The sequence below is a fragment of the Sarcophilus harrisii genome, chromosome 3 (genome assembly GCF_902635505.1).
Source record: "Sarcophilus harrisii chromosome 3, mSarHar1.11, whole genome shotgun sequence".
Lineage (NCBI taxonomy): Eukaryota > Metazoa > Chordata > Mammalia > Dasyuromorphia > Dasyuridae > Sarcophilus > Sarcophilus harrisii.
Window position 1 is genome coordinate 499325824 of NC_045428.1, and position 23513 is coordinate 499349336.

The 23513-nt window shown below is 39.2% G+C and overlaps 1 protein-coding gene and 2 non-coding genes across 4 annotated transcripts; all 3 read right to left on the minus strand.

Moving 5' to 3' along the window:
- Positions 1 to 2475: 2475 nt before the first annotated feature.
- RPS3 (ribosomal protein S3) lies at positions 2476 to 22813 on the minus strand. 2 transcript variants are annotated; one of them, XM_031961381.1, is made up of 7 exons: positions 22714 to 22813; positions 19917 to 20047; positions 19055 to 19148; positions 18444 to 18538; positions 17558 to 17745; positions 16957 to 17153; positions 2476 to 2608 (listed from the first exon to the last, which is right to left on the minus strand). In XM_031961381.1, exons 1-6 carry the CDS (start codon positions 22741 to 22743, stop codon positions 16960 to 16962), a joined length of 732 nt encoding a protein of 243 aa, XP_031817241.1. In that variant the 5' UTR covers positions 22744 to 22813; the 3' UTR covers positions 2476 to 2608; positions 16957 to 16959. The 2 variants fall into 2 exon arrangements, with proteins under 2 accessions (XP_031817241.1, XP_031817240.1); XM_031961380.1 differs by lacking the exon at positions 2476 to 2608 and adding an exon at positions 14896 to 14964.
- LOC111719866 lies at positions 17258 to 17402 on the minus strand. Its single transcript, XR_002769815.1, has one exon. It is a non-coding gene; the product is annotated as a small nucleolar RNA SNORD15 (small nucleolar RNA).
- Positions 20128 to 20274, minus strand: LOC111719867. Its single transcript, XR_002769816.1, has one exon. It is a non-coding gene; the product is annotated as a small nucleolar RNA SNORD15 (small nucleolar RNA).
- Positions 22814 to 23513: the final 700 nt, after the last annotated feature.

A 23513-nucleotide genomic window follows, 5' to 3' on the forward strand; every position in this document is an offset into this window, starting at 1 on the left:
GCTGTTTTTGGAGGAGATGGGAATCCTCTTCATGGAAAGGCCCCTTCCTTACCAAGTGTTACTAACAATGATCTTTCTTTTTTAGCATCAATATTATTTCCCAGTAAGTTCTTCAGCCCCACAAAGAGACCCTCCCTTGAAACACACAAAGTGAAACCTAATGAATGAACACATTGGCCATGTCCAAAAATGTCAGCCTCTTTATGCATCTCTGGTGCATCTCCTGGGAGGCAGGAGGTCCCCACCATCAGTCTTCTTTAGTTGTGAAAAGTCACTGTTTTGCACTGAGTTCTGAAGTCTCAATGTTGTCCTCCCAGATATTATCATAGTCATTCCTGCCTACTTTGTTCTCTGTTAGTTTATACAAGCTGAATGACCACTTGTCAGTAATGTTGTATGACGAATTGTTGTTCAAGCACAAATTAGACTAGGTGATTTGAACAGTATGCCTTTCAAATGTGACTTTAATTTTTTTTAAACTGGTTAAGTAATTTTATGGAGATATTTTTAATATTTAATATTATTTTCCCCAGGTATATGGAAAACAATATTTTACATTTAAAAAAAACTTTTTGTTCCAGATTCTCTCTCTTCCTCCCCACCCCTACCCCTCCATTAAGAAGGCACTTGTGAAGTTATGCAATACATTTCCATGTTTCCATAAAAGTCATGGTGTGAAAGAACACAAAGATGTCTCATTCCCCCCAGCCCCCCAAAAAACCCTCAAGAAAAATAAAATAAAAGAGTATGCCTCAATGTGTATTCAGAGATAATCAGGTCTTTCTCTGTGTATGGATAGCATTTTTCATCATAAGTCCTTCAAAGTAATCATGAATAATTGTATTGCTGAGAATAGCAAAGTCACTCATAGCTGATAACCCCATAACACTGCTATTACTTTGTACACGGTACATTTCATATTGCCTGAGTTTGTGGAGAACTTTCCATGTTTTTCTTAAGAGCATCCCACTCATCATTTCCCACAAAATAATTATATCCCATCATAATCATAAATCAAAATTTATCTATCCATTCCCCAATTGATGGACATCACCTCAATTTCCAATTTTTTGCCCTGAGAAGAGAGTTGCAAGAGCTGCTATAAATGTTTTGGTACAAATAGGTCCTTTTCCCTTTTAAAAAAAATTTTTTTTGGAATTCATGCCTAGTAGTGATATTGTTAGATCAAGTCATACAATCAGATTGTATGATTTTAAAGCTCTTTGGGTAAAGATCATATCTTTTCATCATTTATCATTTGGAGAATGGCTTTTTTAAAAAATAAATTTGACTCAGTTTCCTACATGTTTGAGAAGTGAGACCTACATCAGAGAAACTTGCTTCAAAATTCTTTTCCCAAGTACTATTGCTAACTGTATTTTGCTCCTGTTTATTCTATTTTCTTTTTCCTTTCACCTTGACCCTTCTCAAAAATATTTTGCTATTGACCACCCCCTTTCCCAATAAGTCCTCTCTTCTATCACCCTTCTCCCCCTTCTCAAATCTCCTTCCCCTCCTACTTTCCTACAGGTTAAGATAGATTTCTATACCCATATTGAGTCGGTTTTGTTTCTTTGAGCCAGTTCTGTGAAAGTAAGGTTCACTCGCTCCCCTTGTGTCTTCCCTTCCACTCACTGTAAAAGTTTTTCCTTGCCTCTTTTATGACAGATAATTTACATTATTCCATCTCTCTCTTTCCCATTCTCCCAGTATTCCTCTCACCCCTTAATTATTTTTTATTTTTTAGATATTATCCCTTCATATTCAACTCACACCTGTACCCTCTGTATATACTCCTTCTAACTGCCATAATAATTAGAAAGTTCTAATGAGTTACAAGTATCATCCTCCCACATAGTAATGTAAACAGATAAATTATGTTAAATCCCTTATGGTATGAAAGTCCCTTTCCTGATTACCTCCTTATGCTTCTCTTGAGTCCTGTATTTAAAAATCAGATTTTCTATTTAACTCTGGTCTTTTCATCAAGAAATTTTCATCAAAAGCAGAACTACAGAACAATGAAGAGCAAAATGGACAACTTTGACTATATTAAGCTAAAAAGTTTCTGCACAAACAAAACCAAAACAAACAAATTAAAAGGGAAGTACAAAGCTGAGAAAAGAATGCTTACAGCCAATATTTTTGATAAAGACCTCATTTCTTTTTTATTTGTAGTAATTAAAACTTTTTATTTTCAAAATACATGCATGAATAATTTTCAACAATTACCTTTGCAAAATCTTGTGTTCCAAAATTTTTTCCTTCTCTTCCCCCACCCCTTCCCTTAGAAGGCAAGTAATCCAATCTATGTTAAACAATGCAATTATTCTGTACATATTTCTACAAATATCATGCTGCACAAGAAAAATCAGATAAAAAGGAAAAAAATGAGAAAGAAAATAAAATTCAAGCAAACAACAACAAAAAGAATGAGAATGTTATGTTGTGGTTCACACTCAGTTCTCACACTCCTCTCTCTGGGTGTAGTTGACTCTTTTCATCACAAGACATTGGAACAGGCCTGAGTCACCTCATTATTTATTGGAGAGAGCCACGTCCATCACAATTGATCATCGTATAATCTTGCTGTTGAAAGGCCTCATTTCTAAAATATATAAAGAACTGTGTCAAATTTGTAAGAATACAAGTCATTCCCCAAATGATAAATGGTTAATGGATATGAACAATTTTCAGATGAAATAAGCACCCTCTATAGTCATATGAAAAGATGCTCTGAATCACTATTGCTTAGAGAAATGCAAATTAAAATAAAATTTTTGTTTTAAATGCAACTTTGAGGTATCACCTCACACCTCTTAGATTATAGGAAAAAAAATAAAAATAATTATTGGAGGGGATGTGCAAAAACTAGGACACTAATGTATTATTGGTGGAGTTGTGAGATGTTCCAATTTGGAACTATGCCCAAAGGGCTATCAAACTGTGCATACCCTTTGATCCAGAAGTGCTACTACTAGGTCTGTATCCTAAGGAAATCATAAAGGAGGAAAAAGGACTCACATGTGCAAAAATGTTTGTAGCAGCTCTTTTTGTAATGGCAAGGAACTAGAAATTGAATGGATGCCCATCAGTTGGGGAATGGATAAACAAGTTGTGGTATATGAAGATCTGAAGATAATGGAATATCATTCTCCCATAAAAACTACGAACAAGCTTATTTTCGAAAGACTTAGATTTACATGAACTGATGCTGAGCAAAACAAACAGAACCAGGAATACACTGTACACATTATACAGCAAGAATGTGCGATGGTCAAAGCCTTGATTCTTCTCAGTGGTTCAATGATCCAAAGCAATCCCAATAGACTTTGGGCAGAAAATGCAACCTCCATCCAGAGAAATAACTAAGAAGACTGAATATAAATCTACACATCCTATGTTCACTTCTTTTTTCTGATTTTTAAAAAATCTCCCATAGTTTTTCCTTTTTGCTCTGATTTTTCTCTCCCAATATGATTCATAAAGTAATGTGTATTAAAAATAAATATACTAGGGGGAAAAAAAAGAAAGACTTGGTTCTTCTCAGCAGTTCAGTCATCCAAGGCAATTCCAATATATTTTTTTTTCCTGCAGCAATTGGGGTTAAGTGACTTGCCCAAGGTCACACAGCTACGAAGTGTTAAATGTCTGAAACCAGAATTGAACTCAGGTCCTCCTGACTTCAAAGCTGGTGCTCTATCCATTGTGCTACCTCGCTGCCCCCCAATATACTTGGGATAGAAAATACCATCTGTATTCAGAGAAAGAACTATAGAAAATGAATGTAAATTAACACGTGCTATGTTCATTTTTTTTCTCATATGGTTTTTCCCTTTTGTTCTGATGTTTCTTTCCCAACATGATTCACAATGAAATGTGTATTTTTTTTAAAATTAATGTACATGTATAAGCAGAAAAAAAGAAAATGATAAAAAAAAGAATGTCTGAAAGTTCAATCAATATCATTGATTATCCAATTTTTCCCATGAAGGATTATACTCATTTTTTCTGGGTAGGTGATTCTTGGGTTGTAATCCTAGTGTCACTGCTCTCAAGAATATCATATTCCAAGCCCCCAAAACCTTTAACAGAGAAGCTGCTAAATATTGTGTTATCCCAACTGTGGACCCACTGTACTTGAATTGCTTCTTTCTGGGTGCTTGCAATATTTTATCCTTGACCTGAAAATTCAAGATTTAGTTATAATATTCCTGAGAGTTTTCATTTTGAGATTTTTCAGGAGGTAATTGATGGATTCTTTAAATTTCTATTTTACCCTCTGATTCTAGAACATTAGGACAGTTTTTCTTGATGATTTTTTGAAAGATGATGTCCAGACTGTTTTTTCAATCATGGCTTTCAGATAGACTAATAATTTTTAAATTATTTCTCCTGAATCTGTTTTCCAGGTCAGTTGTTTTTCAAATGTATAATTTCATAATTTTCTATTTTTTCATTCTTTTTGGTTTTGTTTTATTGTTTCTTGATTTCTCATGAAGTCATTAGTTTCCATTTGGTCAATTCTAATTTTCAAGAAATTATTTTCCTCAGTGAGCTTTTGTATTTTCTTTCTCATTTGGCCAATTTTGCTTTTTAAAGCATTTTTCTCCTCATTAGGTTTTTCTATTTCCCTTTGCACCATTCTCAATTCTCTTCTCATTTTTTTCCCCCTAGCTCCCTTACTTAACTTTCAAAATCCCTTTTGAGCTCTTTTATGGCCTAGGAGAAATTCTTATTTTTCTTGGAGGCTTTGGATATAGGAGCTTTGACTTTGTTAACTTCTGAATGTGTTTTGATCTTTCTTGTCAACATAACTTTCTTTCTTTTTTCTTTTTTTTTTTTTATTTAATAGCCTTTTATTTACAGGTTATATGCATGAGTAACTTTACAGCGTTGACAATTGCCAAACCTCTTGTTCCAATTTTTCACCTCTTACTCCCCACTCCCTCCCCCAGATGGCAGGATGGCCAGTAGATGTTAAATATATTAAAATATAAATTAGATACACAATAAGTATACCTGACCAAACCGTTATTTTACTGTACAAAAAGAATCAGACTCTGAAATATTGTACAATTAGCTTGTGAAGGAAATCAAAAATGCAGGTGGGCATAAATATAGGGATTGGGAATTCAATGTAATGGTTTTTAGTCATCTCCCAGAGTTCTTTCTCTGGGTGTAGCTGGTTCAGTTCATTACTGCTCCATTGGAAATGATTTGGCTGATCTCGTTGCTGAGGATGGCCAGGTCCATCAGAACTGGTCATCATATAGTATTGTTGTTGAAGTATATAACGATCTCCTGGTCCTGCTCATTTCACTCAGCATCAGTTCGTGTAAGTCTCTCCAGGCCTTTCTGAAATCATCCTGTTGGTCATTTCTTACAGAACAATAATATTCCATAATATTCATATACCACAATTTATTCAGCCATTCTCCAACTGATGGACATCCATTCAGTTTCCAGTTTCTAGCCACTACAAAAAGGGCTGCCACAAACATTCGTGCACATACAGGTCCCTTTCCCTTCTTTATAATCTCTTTGGGATATAATCCCAGTAGTAACACTGCTGGATCAAAGGGTATGCACAGTTTGATAACTTTTTGAGCATAGTTCCAAACTACTCTCCAGAATGGTTGGATTTGTTCACAACTCCACCAACAATGCATCAATGTCCCTGTTTTCCCGCATCCCCTCCAACAATCATCATTATTTTTTCCTGTCATCTTAGCCAATCTGACAGGTGTGTAGTGGTATCTCAGAGTTGTCTTAATTTGCATTTCTCTGATTAATAATGACTTGGAGCATCTTTTCATATGGCTAGAAATAGTTTCAATTTCTTCATCTGAGAATTGTCTGTTCATATCCTTTGACCATTTTTCAATTGGAGAATGGCTTGATTTTTTATAAATTAGAGTTAATTCTCTATATATTTCAACATAACTTTCTATGGCCAGAATTTTTTTCTGTTGTATGCCCATTTTCCTAGCTTATTACTTGATTTTTAACTCTTTGTTAAAATAGGGCTCCATTTCCAGGGTGGAGGTTCACTGTCTCAAGGTGTTTTTAGAGATCTTTCTAGGGACCTGACCATAAGCACTCTTTTCTGCTCTGGAACTGTGAGGAGGGTCCCTGCTTCACTGTGACTAAGTTCTAGTGTTTAGAACTATAAATTCTAAAGCAACAGAGTCTTTTCTCAGTACTAATAAAGAGACTTCTTGTGAGTTGAGACCTCCAGAAGCTGCTGTTGCTGCCGCCATGGCCTATGCTCACTCCTGGTTTGCTTGTTTCTCAAGGTCCCCTCACCCTAGTTATGAGCCTTTCCTGCTGACCTTCCAAGTTATCCTTGGGTCTCTGGGCTGAGAAATCACCAGCGCTGCTGCTGATTTAGGGGTCCAAGGCCCAATCCTGTTTTGCTGACATGTAGGCTGGGCCTGAAGCTAGGCCCTGGGCTGCGTGCTGGATTCTGTGCTACAGACTTTTCCTGATAACTTCTAAGTTATCTTTAGCTGGAAAATATTCCATTCCATTTTTTGTGTGTGTGTGTTCTGATGCTTTAAAATTTGTTAGTCATTGTTTAAAGGAATTTGGAGTGGTTTTGGGGAGAGCTCGGTGAGTCTCCACCTTCATGCCACCATCTTGGTTCTGCTTCCCAGTAATTCTTCATTATCTCACTGTTTTACAATCTTCCCAACACTTTTGTTCAAACAAGTGCCTCTTTAACAAAACAAAATGTGCTCTCTGACCCATCCCCTAAAGTACCAATATAACTGTTGGCTATGTTGATACTGTCTAAGAGGTCAAAATACCTTTGTACCATCCTAGGAAGAAAGTCACATTTCCAGCCAAGCACCAAAGCTTAGGGAAGGTGAGAGTTTAATTTATTGTATTTGTGATCCAAGACAATTCCAATAGACTTGGGATGGAAAAGGCTATTTGCCTCCTGAGAGAGAACTATGGAGTCTGAATACAGATTGAAAAGTAGTATTTTACTTTTTTTTTTTTTCCTTGCTTTTTTCCCTCATGGTTTTCCCCCTTTTATTCTGATTTTTCTTTTGTTGTTGTTGTTGATTAAAGCTTGCTAAACCTTGTGTTCCAAATTTTTTCTTCTTCACTTCCCCCTACCCTCCTTTAGACAGCAAGTAATCCAATATGTTAAACACATGCAATTTTTCTAAACATATTTCCAAAAATCAAATCAAAAAGGAAAAAATGAGAAAGAAAATAAAATGGACGCAAACAATAAAAAAGGTGAAAATATTATGTTGTGATCCACACTCAGTCCCCACAATCTTCTCTCTGGCTGCAAATGGCTCTCCCCATCACAAGACCTTTGGAATTGGCCTGAATCACCTTGCCACATAGAAGAGTCATGTTCATTAGAATTGATCATTGTATGATATTTTTCTTACTATGTACAATGTTTTCTTCGTTCTACTTGCTTCATTTAGCATCAGTTCATGTAAGTCTCTCCAGGCCTTTCTGAAATCATCCTGCTGTTTGTTTCTTATAGAGCAACAGTATTCCATAACATTCATATACCACAATTTATTCAGACATTCGTCATAAACATTTTTGCACATATGGGTCCTTTTCTCTTTTTTATGATCTCTTTAGGATACAGATCCAATAGAGACACTGCTGGGTCAAAGGGTGTGCACATTTTGAAACCCTTAGAGCATAGTTCCAAATTACTCTCCAGAATGATTGGATCAGTTCACAACTCTACCAACAATGCATCAGTGTCCCAGTTTCCCCACATCCCCTCCAACATTCATCATTATTTTTTCCTGTCATTTTAGCCAGTCTGACAGGTGTGTAGCGATATCTCAGAATTGTCTTAATTTGCATTTCTCTGATAATGATTTAGAACATTTTTTTCATTTTGCTGAGACAATTGGGGTTAAGTGACTTGCCCAGGGTCACACAGCTAGGAAATGTTAAGTGTTTGAAGCCATATTTGAACTCAGGTGCTCCCAACTTCAGGGCTGGTGCTCTATCTACTGTGCCACCAAGCTACCCTTAGCGCATTTTTTTCCTATGATTATAAATGGTTTTAATTTCTTCATCTGAAAATTGTCAATTCATCATATCCTTTGACTATTTTTCAGAGAATGGCTTGTTGTTCTTATTTTTATTTCACAACATGATTAATATGGAAATATATTTTAAATGACTGTACATGTATAACCTATATCAAATTGCTTTCTATCTTAGGGAGAATGGAGGGAAGGAGCAAAATATTTGAAACTCAAAATCTTACAAAAATGAGTGCTGATTATTGGTGGAGTTGTGAATGAATCCAGTCATTCTGGAAAGCAGTTGAACTATGCTCAAAAAGTTATCAAACTGGGTATACCCTTTGACTCAGCAGTGTTTCTATTGAGCTTCAAAGAGGCTTATCTCAAAGAGAACAAAGGAGGGAAAGGGACCTGTAAGTGCAAGAATGTGTGTGGCAGCCCTCTTTGTAGTGGTCAGAAACTAGAAAATGGATGTATGCCCATCAGTTGGAAAATGGCTGAATAAATTATGGTATATGAATGTTATGGAATATTACTGTCCGGTAAGAAATGACCAACAGGATGATTTCAGAAAGTTCTGGAGAGACTTACACGAACTGATGCTGAGTGAAATGAGGAGAACTAGGAGATTATTGTACACAACAACCGCAAGACTACAAGATGATCAACTCTGATGGATGTATCTCCCTTCCACAATGCGATGATTCAAACCAGTTCCAATTGTTCAGTGAGGAAGAGAGCCATCTACATCCAGAGAAGAGAGGCTTGATCTTATCAATGTTTTAGTAAGATGTTCTTAGCCCTTTTTGCATTAGATTCTCAGAATCTAAGAAAGCCTATGGAACCCTTTCTCAAAATTATGTTTCTGAATGCACAAAATACAAAAGATTTCAAAAGAAAGTAATTAAATCGAAAGAGAATTATCAGGGCAACTAGTTGGTGCAGTGGATAGAGCACCACTCCTGAAGTCAAATTTAGCCTCAGATACTTAACACTTCTTAGCTGTGTGACCCTGGCCAAGTCATTAACCCCAATTGCCTCAGCAAAAAGAGAGAAAGAAAGAGAGAGAGAGAGAGAGAGAGAGAGAGAGAGAGAGAGAGAGAGAGAGAGAGAGAAATTATCAAAGTACTTAGAAAAATTTTTTCCACAGATCCTAAATTAAGAATTCTCATTTTAGTAGAGTATTAGACTTAAAATCAGAAAGTCCTAAATATATATTTTACTTTTGACACTTAGCTGTGTAATAAAGTCAAGTCACTTCCCTTCTCTGAAATAGTTTCTATCTGAGAAAGGGATAATGGCTGCAGAAAGGGTACCAGCCTGTATTGGTAGAAGTTTCCTTCCGCACCTGGAATTTCCCTATATGATGAAATCACAGGTCTTATCCACAATTACTTCAGATGAACTATCTATTTCAAATCAACAAATGAATAGCAATTATTTCTATTCTAAATCAAAGCTGGGAGAGATTGTAGACATTTATTGCAACCATTCCATTTTGAGGAAACTGGGAAGCTACTGCTCTCTAGTGGCTAACTTGCCCAATCACACTGTTCTGTTTTGGGGCCTGTTTCAAAGATCATTATCTCACCTTTTGAAAAAGAATTAGCCTCAATGTAGAGAATAAAATTCAGAGCCACATAATACCAGGAGTGGGAAGGACCTTAGTGATCCTCTGTCCACCTTCCATTCCCAAAGGATTGATAATCAATTAACAAGGAAGCAGAGGGAGGCCTGGAGCAGAGCTGCCCTTACTAATGAGGGAAATTAGTAGCCATATAAAATTGGAGTATCAGGCTTTTTCATTGTCTGGTGCTTCAAGACTAGGCCACCTGACCTCAGAAATTTAAAAACTAGCCTGGTTTCCCAGAGATGGATGGTGTCAAAACAACATCCAGCTGGGGCCTGAGGCACAAATTCTCTAGTTATTGGGAAGCGTGCAACTGCTCTTTGGCTAGCAAACTCTTTCCTCCTCCTCTATCAATCTGTGATTCCCAGTTGAAGGTTACCTAGGCTAGAACTTTTCCATTACAGCTCTACGTCCTCATCTACCTCAGGTCTATTCTAAATCTGAGTGTATCTATTCCCAGGCCCTCTCCTTCTACTGTGCTCTTTGGGACCCCATTCAATTGTTAACTTACTGCCATGCCCATGAGTTCTGTTCTCTTATCATTCTGTACATCGTTGTTCAGTCTTAAGAAAATTTGTTCCCCCTAGAAAATATTACATCTATGGTCATCTCCACTCCCAGTGAACATCACTGAACTCAAAAACAGAACAACCAAGATGTCAGCTATCATTAAAAGATCCTTGAGAACATTTAGTCCAATCCTATCATTTTACACAGTTAAAAAGAACTTGTTAAATACTTCCTACGTGCCACTGAGGATATAAAGAAAAACAATTTTCCCTTTTTACAAAGAAGGGAATTGCTCAGAAAGTCAGACTTTGATAAATGGAGAAATATTAATTTTTCATGGGTAGGTAGAGCCCCAAATAACTCAAATTATTTGGTGTATTACCAATCAAACTACAAAGGAGTTTACACACACACACACACACAATAGAGCTAGAAAAAAATCATAGCAATTCATTGTGAGGAATAAGAATTCAAGAATCCCAAAGTAAGCAAAACCAGATCTTAAACTACATTAGAAGGCAGTAATCATTCAAATTATTTTTGTACTGAATAAAAAATAAGAGGTTGTTTAATGGAATGGATTGGCACACAACATACAAAAGAAAATGAACACACACACACACACACACACACACCTGAATACCAAGATAAACTCCAAATGCATAGATGACAAAAATAAAGCATTGTATCATATGGAAATTAAAAAGAGAAATTAATTTTCCGATGTATGGCATGATGTATGATCAAATACGGGAATCACACTAGATAATAGGTATTAGATATGAGAGACAACTCTGATTACATAGAATTTTAAGGTTTTTGCACAAACAAAACTAATGTTGCTAAAATTAGAAGAAAAAAGGGAGGAAAGAATCTTTGTAGGAAGTTTCTCTGATAAGTCAGTCAATCAACAAATGTATATTAAACACTTACATGCAGGGCACTGTGTGCTAAGGGCTGGGATACAAAAACAAGTAAAAAATTAAGGTTCTTGCTTTGAAGTTTAGTCTAACTGAACTATGTTCAGTTGTATGTAAATAATTACATACTTAGATACATACAATATCTGAAAGTAGGGGATAGAGAAGACAGAAAAAAAGCTTTTGTAGAAGGTAGGATTTGAGATGAATCTTGAAGGAAATCAGGCAAGCTAGGAGGGAAGAGTTGAGGAGGAAGAGATTCCAGGAATAAGGGACTACCAAGGAAAAAACATCGAGTCACAGCATGGAGTGTCTTGTGTAAGGAACAGCAAAGAGGCCAGGATCACTTGATGGAAGAATACATTGTGTGAGAAGCCTGGGAAAGAAGCAAAGGGTTAGATTGTTAATGCCAGAGAGAATTTCATATTTGATTCTGGAATAGGTGATGGAGAGTTTATGGATTGAGGGGATGGGGGTGGGGATTATGAACCTCTGTTCATACTTGTGCCTTAGGGAGATCATTTCTGTAGCTGATCTTAACATTGCCAACAACCACAAGGATGTAGCTACTGATCTAGAGCCAGACATCGTGGAGAATGAAGTCAAATGGATCTTAGGAAGCTTTGCCAACAATCCCGCTGGTGGAGGTGACAGAATTCCAGTTGGGCTATTTCAAGCTCTAAGATGATGCTGTTAAATATGCCAGATGATCTGGAAATCTCAGCAGTGGCCACTGGATTGGGAAAGGTCCATTCCCATCCCACTTCTTTAAGGGCAATGTAAAAGAATGTTCGAACATCGTGCTCATTGCACATGCCAGCAAGGATATGCTTAAGGTTCTGCAAACTAAGCTCAACAACACGTGAACCAAGAATAATCAGAATGCTTGTTTTTAGAGGCAGCGGAACTAGAGATCAGATGGCCAGCATTTGCTAGATTATGGAGAAAGCGACGGAGTTCCCTTGGGCAGCTTGGGGGCCACAGGGATGGAGTGCTCAGGCCTGGAGTCCAAATCTGGCCTTGGAACTGTGATCCTGGGCAAGTTACTTTACCTTGTTTGCTTCAGTCGCCTCATTCATAAGATGAGCTGCAGAAGGAAATGGCAAGGCACAATGGTTGTCTTTGTCAACAAGAGCCCAAGAAGTGACTTAGTCAAGACCCAGTTTAACAAGGGAATTTCAGAAAAACATCTATTTCTGCTTCACTGACTACAATAAAGCCTCTGACCATGTGAACTACAATAAAATATGGCAAGTCCTTAAAAAGGGGTAGAAGAATGCATTTGTCTCCTGTGTGGGTCCAAATATGGAGCAATGGATTGGTTAAGATTGGAAAGGAGTACAAAGTATGCCATCCCCTTATTCAACTTATACACAGTATACATCACATGAAACATCAGGCTAACCCAAAAGTCAGAATTAAGATTGCTGGAATATCATCCATCTTAGTTATGCAGATAACACTGATGAGAGAAAGTAAAGAGAAATTAAGAGGCCTCTTTTCAACATGGATTCAGATCAATTCAAATGATTTTGTGATGAAGAGAGCCATCTACACCCAGAGACCACAACACAGCATTTTCACTCTATTGAAGTTTGTTTGCATTTTCTTCATTTTCTTTTCTGGTTTGATTTTATTCTTCTTGTACATTAAGACAATTGTATGAATATGTATGCATATATTGGATTTAATATATATTTCTACTTGCAGTTAGAGGGTGGTGGGGAGGGACTGGAACACAAGGTTTTGCAAGTTAATGTTGCATAATTATCTATGCATGTTTTGAAAAAAAAGCAAAGAAAAAAATTATGAAGCCTCTTGATGAGTGTTAAAGAGGACTGTCAAAGCTGGCCTGCAGTTTAACACAAAATTAAAAAGGTGGGGCAGCTAGGTGTCATAGTGGATAGAGTACCAGCCCTGAAGTCAAGAGGACCCAAGTTCAAATCTGGCCTCAGACACCTCATACTTCCTAGCTGTGTGACATTGGGCAAGTTACTTAACCCCAATTGCCTCAGCTAAAAACAAAATAAGGTCTTGGCAACTGTTTCCAACATTTCCTGGCAAGTAGAGGTTGTTTCTCCATTCTCAAAGAAGACCATGACATCAGGTGATGCTGTGATGTAGAGTTGTTTTTACATGTAAACTGGGAAAAAAAAGAGCATTCTTTTTTGAAACCAAGTTCCAAATTCTCTCCCTTCCCTCTGTGAAAAGGCAATTCAATGTTATACATTTGTAGTGACAAAATATTTTCTTAAGTCAGAAATAAACCAGCACCCCTGCCTCCCACCAAAAAAAACCCTCAAGAAAAGTAAAAAATTTTCAGTTTTTTCTCTATGAATACAGTATTTTTCATTCCAAGTTTTTTTTAGCATCATCTTGGATCACTATCTTGCTGAGAGTAGTTCATTCACAGCTGATCTCACAATTTTTGTACATAGTACATTTCATTTTGCATGTTTTTGGAAGTCTTTACAGGTATTTCTGAGCATTCTGTTCAACATTTCTTATAGCACAAGTCTTCCCTTACAATCACACCATCCTCTGATGGTCATTTCAAATTTCATTCTTTATCACCAGAAAAGAGCTGCTAATAAAATTGAGGGGCTTTTCCTTCCATTTCTTTTAGGATACTTACTGGGTCAAAGATTTTATAGTCGTTTGGGCATTGTTCTATAGCAAAATAGTTGAATGTTTCAACAGTACATCGATGTCTTATTTTTCCCATATCCCCTTGTCATTTTTACTACCCCATTAGCTAATCTAATGTGTGGGGTAGTGCCTTGCATTTGCATCTCTCATCAGTAGTGAGTTAGCATTTTTCATATGGCTAGATACACTTCAGTCTTAAAACTCTTTACATATTTTGATCATGCTTTTATCAGAAACTTTTAAGTTTTTGCTGTATTCCTCAAGCCTAACCTCCATTTCTTTGCCCTCAATTATTTAACTTGCCCTGTGTTCCAATTTATCCACTTCCCCTTTTTTATAGGGCAAGGTAGATTTCTTTACACCTCAATGTTATTCCCTTCTGAGCCTTTCCTCATGACCCACTGTAAAAGCTTCCTTTTGCTTTTTGAGACAATTTAACCCCATTCTATGACTTTCTCCTAGAGTACATTCCCATTTCTCACTCCATAGTAAACCAAATAACATGTTGCCTGACATGAACTGTTCTTTTATTCTTTTATTCTAACAAAATTAACTTGATTCAGGTAGAAATACTTTACTGACTTTTCCCTTCATATTCAACACACCTGGGACCCTGTTTACATGCATTTCATTCAATTGCCCTATGAGAACATTCACCAAATTGACATTCCTACACAAGAAAATCAAGTCCTTTGATTTCCCTTCTATTTTAAAGTCAGATTTCATCTTCAACTGTTTTCATCAAGAACATGTTAAAGTCCATTTCAATGAATATCCATTTTTCCTCCTGAAGGATTATATTCAATATCCATGGGTGATTCTTGGTTGTCATCCTAGCTCCATTGCCCCCTGGAATAACCTATTTCAAGCCCTCTGATCCTTCAATGTAGAAGTTTAATGGTTTAATGATACTATTTCTGGCTGCTTGCCATGTTTTCTCCTTGAGCTGGGAGCTTGATTTTAGTTATAACATTCTTATTTCAGTTTGGAAATCTGGGATCTCTTATGAGGTGACTAGTGGATTCTTTCAACCTTTATAACTGTTAATCTCACATGAAGCAGTTATTTTCCTAACCCCATGAAATATTTAAATGAAGAGTGTTGGTGAAGTGACTTTGTCCTATTTGCCCACATTTTGAAAAATGCAATATTAACTATAGAGTGCTTGTTTTAAAAAAGATTTTATTAAAGATCTTTACAGAAGAGCTTCGGGCACACCATTCACAGAGTCCTTGAAACCAAAATGAGACAAAAGTTAGTTCAAAGCAGCAACTCTAGTCTAGAAATTGTTATCTTTGGAGAGGTGAAAAGGAAAGTCAGTTAATTTTTGATCTCCGCAACATCTCTAACATCTGTTCCCTTCATTTCCACTATCAATACACCAGAGGCCCTCATTACCACCCCACCACCAGAATAATTTATGCACAAATCTAATCATATCATTAGTTTGCTTAAGCTTTAGTTGCCCTACTCCTTACCAAATTAAGTTCAAATTCTTGCTTGGCATTCAAGGATTTCTATCTTCAATTATGGCTCTAACTCAAGTTTACTCCTGTGTGCTCAGAAGCAGACCTGTGCTATTCCTGTGCTGGCCATAAGCAATTCATATCTGGGATGTTTCTCTACCCCCCCCCCCTTTTATCAAAATTCTCAGGCATCCTTTATAAAGGCAAAACTCAAAAGCCACATTATATGATGCCTTCAATCATCTTGTACCACACATGGCACTGTTTTTTTCCCTACTCATGTGTTATAGTATTTGTCTGAATGCCCCCCCACCCCACTAGACAGCAAGACAGACTTTAAAAAGTCTTAAAAGTTCCCTCACTTCTCTCCTCACTTTCATTTTGATCTCTACCAATATCCTAGTAGCCATTTCTGAAACCTAACAGTAATAATTTTTCTACTTAACTATTCCACACTAGCTCCTGACTGGAGGCAGGGAGGGACTATTATCTTTTTTGTTTTTCAAAGAGATGAGGAAACTGAGGCAGAGGGGGGAAAAAAGTTCTTCAAATTTCATAAGAATTAGCAGAGCCTGAATTAGAACCTCAGACTGGTAGTTTGTTCTAGGAGAAAAGCTGTAATTCTAAGTGACACACAGTTACAAAAGAAATCTGGGCTAGACATCTCTGCCAGTTCTATCTTCTGGGTTGGTGACCCTGATCCTCCAAATCTGAACCATGTCTATTGAGGTACTATCAAGCACAAGTTCCTCTGGGAAAACATTAAACAAAATGGCTTGAAAGTCAAGACCTTGATAAAACTAGCCCCAACTTCCTAGGAAGTTCACCCAAAGCCACAGAGGGAGCCAGATCAGTGTGATTTGGAAACTTTGACCAAAGGACACACCAAGCTGCCTTCCCCTCAAATATCTGAAGGGTTAGAAAAAAGGAGACAGGTTTTGTACAGCTGGAAAGAACTAGGATAACTGGTTGAAAATAAAAGGAAAAGAGGAGGGTTTCCGATTGAACATTTATTAAATATTATACGCAAGACAGAGAAGTAAAAGGTGTTAACAAAGTTTTCAATATAGAGTAGGTTAAGAGACACATGCATACAAATATCCACTGATACAGACAGAACAGGATAAGATTAAGAGGATAGGTCTATTGAGCAAATACATAAGAAAAGGAAGAAAACTAGACAGTGACAGTTCACTCTGACGGAAATACAGGAGATGAAACTTGGGCTCCATTTGAGAACTTCTGAACAATCAGAAATGCCCCCAAATGGTAGCAATTCACTGCTGGGAATTAGAACGAGACATGCAAGCAGAGGCAGGACAGCAAAGTGGGGAAGGCAGAGGGAATGTGGTGCCAGATAAGTCACTTCCTCTCCAAGTCTATGCCTTTCTCTATAAATTGGGTCACTCTCAGGTGTCTCTTGGTCCCTTTTTGAGCCTTTGACAGTATCATCCAACAAAGCTAAGAGTTACATTTCTCAGCAGTATCATTTCTGTAACTAGCTCAGGATGAACAGTTGAGATGCTTCAAATTTCTCAAAGCCTCAAATGGACTAAGTCCCTACCCTGCCTCCTTCAGAGGGCTAAGGTGTGGATCGCAAAGGAATGGACATAAATCCATTAAAAAGTAGGGCAATTTTCAGTAAGTTAGGTAAAAGAAGTCATCTCTGCATGGGCACTAAACAGACACACGTTCACTCTTATACCGAACACTTCCTAGACAATTGCTTCCACCCCATTGCAGCTGGACAGACTGACCTGTTACGCAGTGGGCACGGGCTGGGGCATAGCTGGTTGCTCTGCCTTCCCACTCTTCTGCTCTGAGATGGGGGTAGTAGGAAGAATCTCATCCTTGGGCTCTACGATGCTCACATGGTCAGGCAGGGGCTTCTTAGGGCCAATCTTGCCACTTGGGTCCCAGGGCAACATGATTTTGACTTTAATTCCCAATACACCTGAATGGCACCAAGGTTAAATATGAAGTGGCTTCACTTATGGAGTCTGAGGCCAAGATCTGACAGAATCTAGTAACTTTCTAGGGCAGAAAAACTCTTTGGCCCCTTCTCAGACAAATGCCTCTAAGTCAACCACAGAGAAGACACTTATGCCAAAGGCCCCACGTGCAGCGACAAAGAACATGCCAGTGCCAGGGGACTCAGAGCAGGATGTGTCCTTTCTGACTCGTCATCTTGTCATCACTGAAGGGGATTCCCGCAGCCTTCCGGTACTCTGGAGTTCGGGGGCTGGGCTGCTGGTCCAGGCTCCCAACCCAGCCACTTCCCTTCCTGAATTCACTTCCTGAGGGCATAAGCTATCTGGGGCAACACCAGGTTGCACCCAAGCTTTTGCAGCGGCTCACCCTGTCTGAGGAGGACGTGACGCACAGCTGTGTCGACGTAGTAGTTGACGGGGTCTCCACTGTGGATCATCAGGCCATCCACAAACTTCATGGACTTGGCCCTCTGGCCTCGGAGCTTACCGGACACCACCACCTCGCATCCCTTTGCTCCACTCTCCATAATGAAGCGGAGGACACCATAGCAGGCCCTTCGGAAGAAGGGAGAGAAACGCCATCATCCAATAGTATGCTATTTGGGGGGTGTGGAGAAAGGGTGATGGGCCCAGAAAGGAGTCAGATGTCAGAGAACCTCATAACTCTGATTCAACTCAAAACTTACTCCCTTTAGCAGAGACAAGACTGGATGATCATTAAAAAAGGGAAAGAAGTTCAGTGGCTGTGACTCCCTTGTTAAAACAAAATGCTTGAGATTCAAAGCTAATTGCAAGAAATAACTATACTGACAGTGCTGGAATTTTAGGTCATGTGGCACATGTTATAGAGCTGGTAAATGGCACCCAATTAATGCTATCAGGCCAAATGAAGGGTAGAACACACTTCTGATGAGGGCTCAGCAATAGCTCTACAGTAGAATGTCACAAGATCTAACCAACTTGCCACCGCATCATTCCAGGAGGCATCCCTTGTGAGGTCCCAAAGATCATAATTCCCAACTTCCACCCCCATCCCCAAAGACTGGCTTGAGTTAACATGAATTTTTCTAGCCATAGAAATTTATAAATTGTCACTAAGCTGTCCAGAGATTACAGCTGCTAAAGAAATCAAAGATCCTCAAACAAACAATACCCCTAGATTATGAAATTTGCTCCCAAGAGCCTCTATAAGACAGGCTGTAAAAAATTTCATATTTTTATTTTATGAAGTCCTAGCAGACTGAGAAACTCACCTACGCACAGCAAGACCTCCTAGGAGTTTGTAACGCAGGGACTCTGCCTGAGCAATAGCACAAAGACCTCTGGTGGCTACTTTCTCAGCATACAGCTTTAAAAGAAATAAAACAATGACTTTGATGAGGCTCAGCATATGACAAGATTGTTTTCATTTGTGATGTCTACTTATTACATGTCATGATATATTAAATGATCTTTTTATAACTTTTAAATTCTAAAATTTAACTAGAGATGGCCATAAGCTTAAAAAAATTCTACTTGGAGCTGGTGTTCTGCTTGGCCAGCGAAGATAAATCAACCAACAAACACACCAAAACAAAATGGCCAAGTTCCATGCTGCTTCTTCCTCTAGGAATAAGGAACCAAAGCTCTAGGCACTCCAGGGACCATCTAACAGCTTTTTAAAGAAATTGATCATACTGAGAGGCAAAAGGCCAAGACTTTCAAAGTACTTTCCAGATCTCAGAGTTATTTGGCCAAAAGAAGCTACCCCCTTTTTATATATTTGAAGTAAAGTGTCCCAATCTTCTCCAGAGCAGCAACTGCATTTCCCTCACTTGTTTATGTGTTAATCTTATACAACTTGTCCAGGTGAGACTGTACTTACCTCTACACTGCCTTCAGGGAAGCCAAACCGCTTCTGAACGACAGCTGTCAGTTCACGAATCCGGCGACCCTTCTCCCCAAGGACATTCTGAGTCCTGAAAGTGGAGGCAAAAATCACTGGAAGAAGCATTCAGATGCCCAAGAAAAGCTTACATTTTATTTTCCCCTTGTACACATGGGTAGAAGAGGCAAAGGGAAGGCAACATACAACAGTTTAATTGTTAGCCCTGTCCACAAATGGACTAGCTTATCTTCAGAGATGATTTCCAATTACTGGCAGTGTTGAGATAGAGTATATGATTATTTAAAGGAATTCATTCATAAGACTACATTCTCAAGTCTCTTACTACACAGGGTGCCACAAAGTCTTTTGGGCTCTAATAGTTTAAGACTTTTGGGACACCCTGTGTTATCTGTGGCACCTTGAAGCCCTTGTGCTTTCTAGCCACCACATTATGATATAGGTAGCAGAGATGAGAACATTAATTGCCAATCTCTATACGTTGGCTATACCAATCCAATCACGACCAGTAAGAGTCAAATGGAACATAGACACAGGAGTTCTGGCTTACAAAAATCTCATTTGAAGTCAAATCCATCCTACAATAAATACTTAAAACAGCTTGTATGGATTAGAGCATACTATAACCTAAGGGATAAACTATGTGTCATGGCTGAAATTTAAGTTACAATGTCTACTAGGAAGAATGTCCATTTAAAAGAATAAACTATGATGATAAGTCTTATTGTAAATGGGTCTTGTTTAAGGCCAATTTCAGCTGGTGTCCTGTTTAATACACAGCTGGCAAGCAAGCACCTCCAATGAATGTTCAGACTTAAGAGTCAAGCAAGAAATTCCTTACCTGGTGGCCAAAATGATGATTTCTGTTCTGGTCGGGGTAACTCGAACTTCCACACCAGAATAGCCATCCTCAGCCAGTTCCCTGGTGAGGAACTCATTCAGCTCGGCCTTGAAGATGCCATCGGCTACAAACTAAATATAAAGAGAAAAGAGCCTGTATTGATATAATGATTTGCTAATTACCTTTCTGCTCTGACTTAAAGTGTATCAACCCTTCTCAGACAAATGCCTCTAGGTCTTCTTTAGGAAGTTACTTTGAGCCAGGAGTCTGAAATTCTGGTCTGCAGAACGCAGCAGAATAGAACACCTGAACAAAGAGTCCACCTCCTGTCAGACTCGTCATCGTATCTTCATGGAAGGGTTTTTAAGTCGCATTTATTTTGTTTTTTAAAAACATCCTATTTGATTCTTATAACAAACCCTTTAAGGTAAGTGCTATTACCATGCCACTTCTGCCTGGTCAGACCCAAAGAACAAAGTATATAGTCTGCCTAATAGACTACAACAGCCACCATCATAACTAGTTCAACCTGAACCAGAAATGGCTGAACAAGTCACAAGCTAGAATCAAGGGTTGGATTATAAACTGAAATAAGGATAGTGATTTCCCCTCAGATTACCTTATTAAGGTTAGATTTGGATTTACGCTCTAGATTACCTCTCAATTTAAATGACCAATTCCACCACACCATCTTCAAATATCAGTATCCAATGAACAAGGGCTGTGCAAAACCTTGTGATTGAACTGCTCTAAGAAGTCAAGTGACTAAGGCTTAGTCTCCTGTCCTGATAGAACTCGCTACCTTTCCTACATAACATGCTGGTTACAAAAAAAATCAGTCATAATGAAATCAACAAAAACACCTTAATAAAAATGTATTTTGAAAATCCATGTTTACAATGAATTTTACAGACAAGTTTGACTAAATAATAAAAACCAATACCCTTTTTATTTTGTATCTGCAGCCCACTTATGGTTGCAAAGGGACAAATTACAATATGCTAATTTTTTCCCAAAACATTTTGTCATTAAATTTACTGTGAGGATCTAGTGTCAGCAATTTCTCTTTTACAAATTACATTCACTGAATTGAAACTCCTTTAAGTTAGCTTCAGTACTGATCAGTAACAGGCAGGATTCCTTCAATGTGGTCCTGGAAAAGAATTTTGGGTTCGGCTGATTTCATTTGAGGTTTTCAGCTGTGTCCAATTCTTCATAACTCCATTTGAGAATTTTCTTCAAGATATTGGTATTATCATTTTTTTTTCCAAGCTCATTTTACAGAAGAGGAAACTGAGGCAAACTATCCACAATGAGTTACCTATTTGACGTAGGAACTAATAATAAATGACATGGACAAGTCTTGGTTATTAAGCAAGCACTAAGCTACAGGTTAAGTGGTCCCACTGCTCTGAATATTCCATTATCTTCATAGTCCCAGAAAAATAAGTGTCCTGCTACACTCACCCAGTAATTCTTAATTTCCCCAATAACCAACAGCTGCCTTCCTTTACCTCATTTAAACAGCAACAGAACTGAGGATTCTAAAAAAGGGGAGGACTTTCAGAACCACAACACCTGGACTGGGGTCTCCCACCCACCAGTCGGTAGCTTTGACTCTGGATCACTTAATTTTACCTTTTTTAGGACTCTTCCTTCAACCGTAACAAGGAGCAGCTTTTACCACTTACCTCACTTGTGTGAAGTCACTGCAATGAAGTTAAGTTACTCTTAGACACTAAGATCCTTTTCAAATGCAGCCTCATGGTGTAAGTGGAATGAATGCTGGACCTGAATTCAATCTAGGAGCAGGCCCTTGGGAGCTGTGACCATGAGCAAGGCGCTGCATTTATCTGCCTCAGTTTCCTCGCATGCAAAACGGGGAATAATAATAGCACTTACTCCTAGGGTTCTAGCGGTTCTATACAAAGAAACGTCTGTAAAGCGCGCTGCAAACTTCAAAGCGCCATATAAATGCTCGCTGTTACCATCATGTCCTTAGAAAACAGCGTTTCGTGTCACATACAAAATAGTAACCTTTAGAGACGATACGATAATGTTTTTTAAAGAACCGAACAACAAAAAACGTCTGCTTACAGAACCATTTCTGGGACTTTCCCACTTGCAAAAAGAGAATTTAATAACAATTCTTATCGACTCGCAACGTCAGTAGCTCAGCGCCTGGCACACAGTAAGCGCTTAATTAATGCCTACAGCTTGTAGAGGCTTAATCAGAAAGGGGGCAGGGAACGAGACCAAGCTTCGCGCCCGCCAGTGGCTGGCTCGCTGCAGGCCAGTTCGCCGAGACGCGGGCTCCCTCTCCCCTCAGAAAGGGACGTTTAAATACCCCGGCGCCCCTCTGCCCCGCGCCCGCCCCGAAGAGGCCGCGGCGAGTCACTGCTGCGGAGGAAGAGGAGGCCCGGCCCGGGCTCACGCTGCACGCAGCCTTGGGGAGGTTGCAGGCCTCCCGGCGCCCGGGCCCGGCTGCCGCCGCCCCGCAGCGCGAGCCGCCCCGGAAGCCTCGGCCTCCAGCCGCTCACTGCCGCGATCCGCCCCGCGGCGCGCCCCCCGCCATGCAAGCCGGGCCCTGGCCAGCGTGGGCTGGCCCGGCCCCGCCACCAGGGCCCCGAGGGGAACGTGGAGTCGGCAGAGCGGGCGCTTCAATCCACCGCCATCCTCCTCCCCCGAGGCTCCCTGGGACGCCCAAGCAAGCCTAGGACCTGTGGCCGGGCGGCCGGTGCTGCCGGGGCATCCCACGCGGTCCTGCAATCCCTCCCGGGAGCTCCCAGTACCTCACCTTCCTCTTCTTGGAGATCTGCACCGCCATCTTGCACCGACAGGAAAGGGAGAGCTGGACAGAGGAAGTGACTATAAAGCCGAGGGGGAGGAGAGTCAGCCACTGCGCAAGTGCGAAGCGCAGCGGCAGTGAAATCTTTGTCAATTTCCCAGCGCGAGGACTTATGGGAAATGTAGTTGTTTTCTTTTAAAGACATACCTGGAAAGAGAAGGGAGAGTTAATTAATCCACAAATCAAGCCATTAGACTTTTATTGAATGCCTGTTATGTGCCAGACCCTGCCCTCAAAAAACTCACTTGCTTTTTTTTTTATTATTATTATAGCTTTTTATTTATAGGTTATATGTATGGGTAATTTTTCAGCATTGACAATTGCCAAACCTTTTGTTCCAATTTTTCCCCTCCTTTCCCCCATCCCTTCCCCCCAAGTGGCAGGTAGTCCAATACATGTTAAATACATTAAAATATAACTTAGATACACAATACGTATACATGGCCAAAACGTTATTTTGCTGTACAAAAAGAATCAGACTCTGAAATATTGTGCAATTAGCTTGTGAAGGAAATCAAAAATGCAGGTGGGCATAAATATAGGGATTGGGAATTCAATGGAATGGTTTTTAGTCATCTCCCAGAGTTCTTTCTCTGGGCGTAGCTGGTTCAGTTCATTACTGCTCCACTGGAACTGATTTGGTTGATCTCATTGCTGAGGATGGCCAGGTCCATCAGAACTGGTCATCATCTAGTATTGTTGTTGAAGTATATAATGATCTCCTGGTCCTGCTCATTTCACTCAGCATC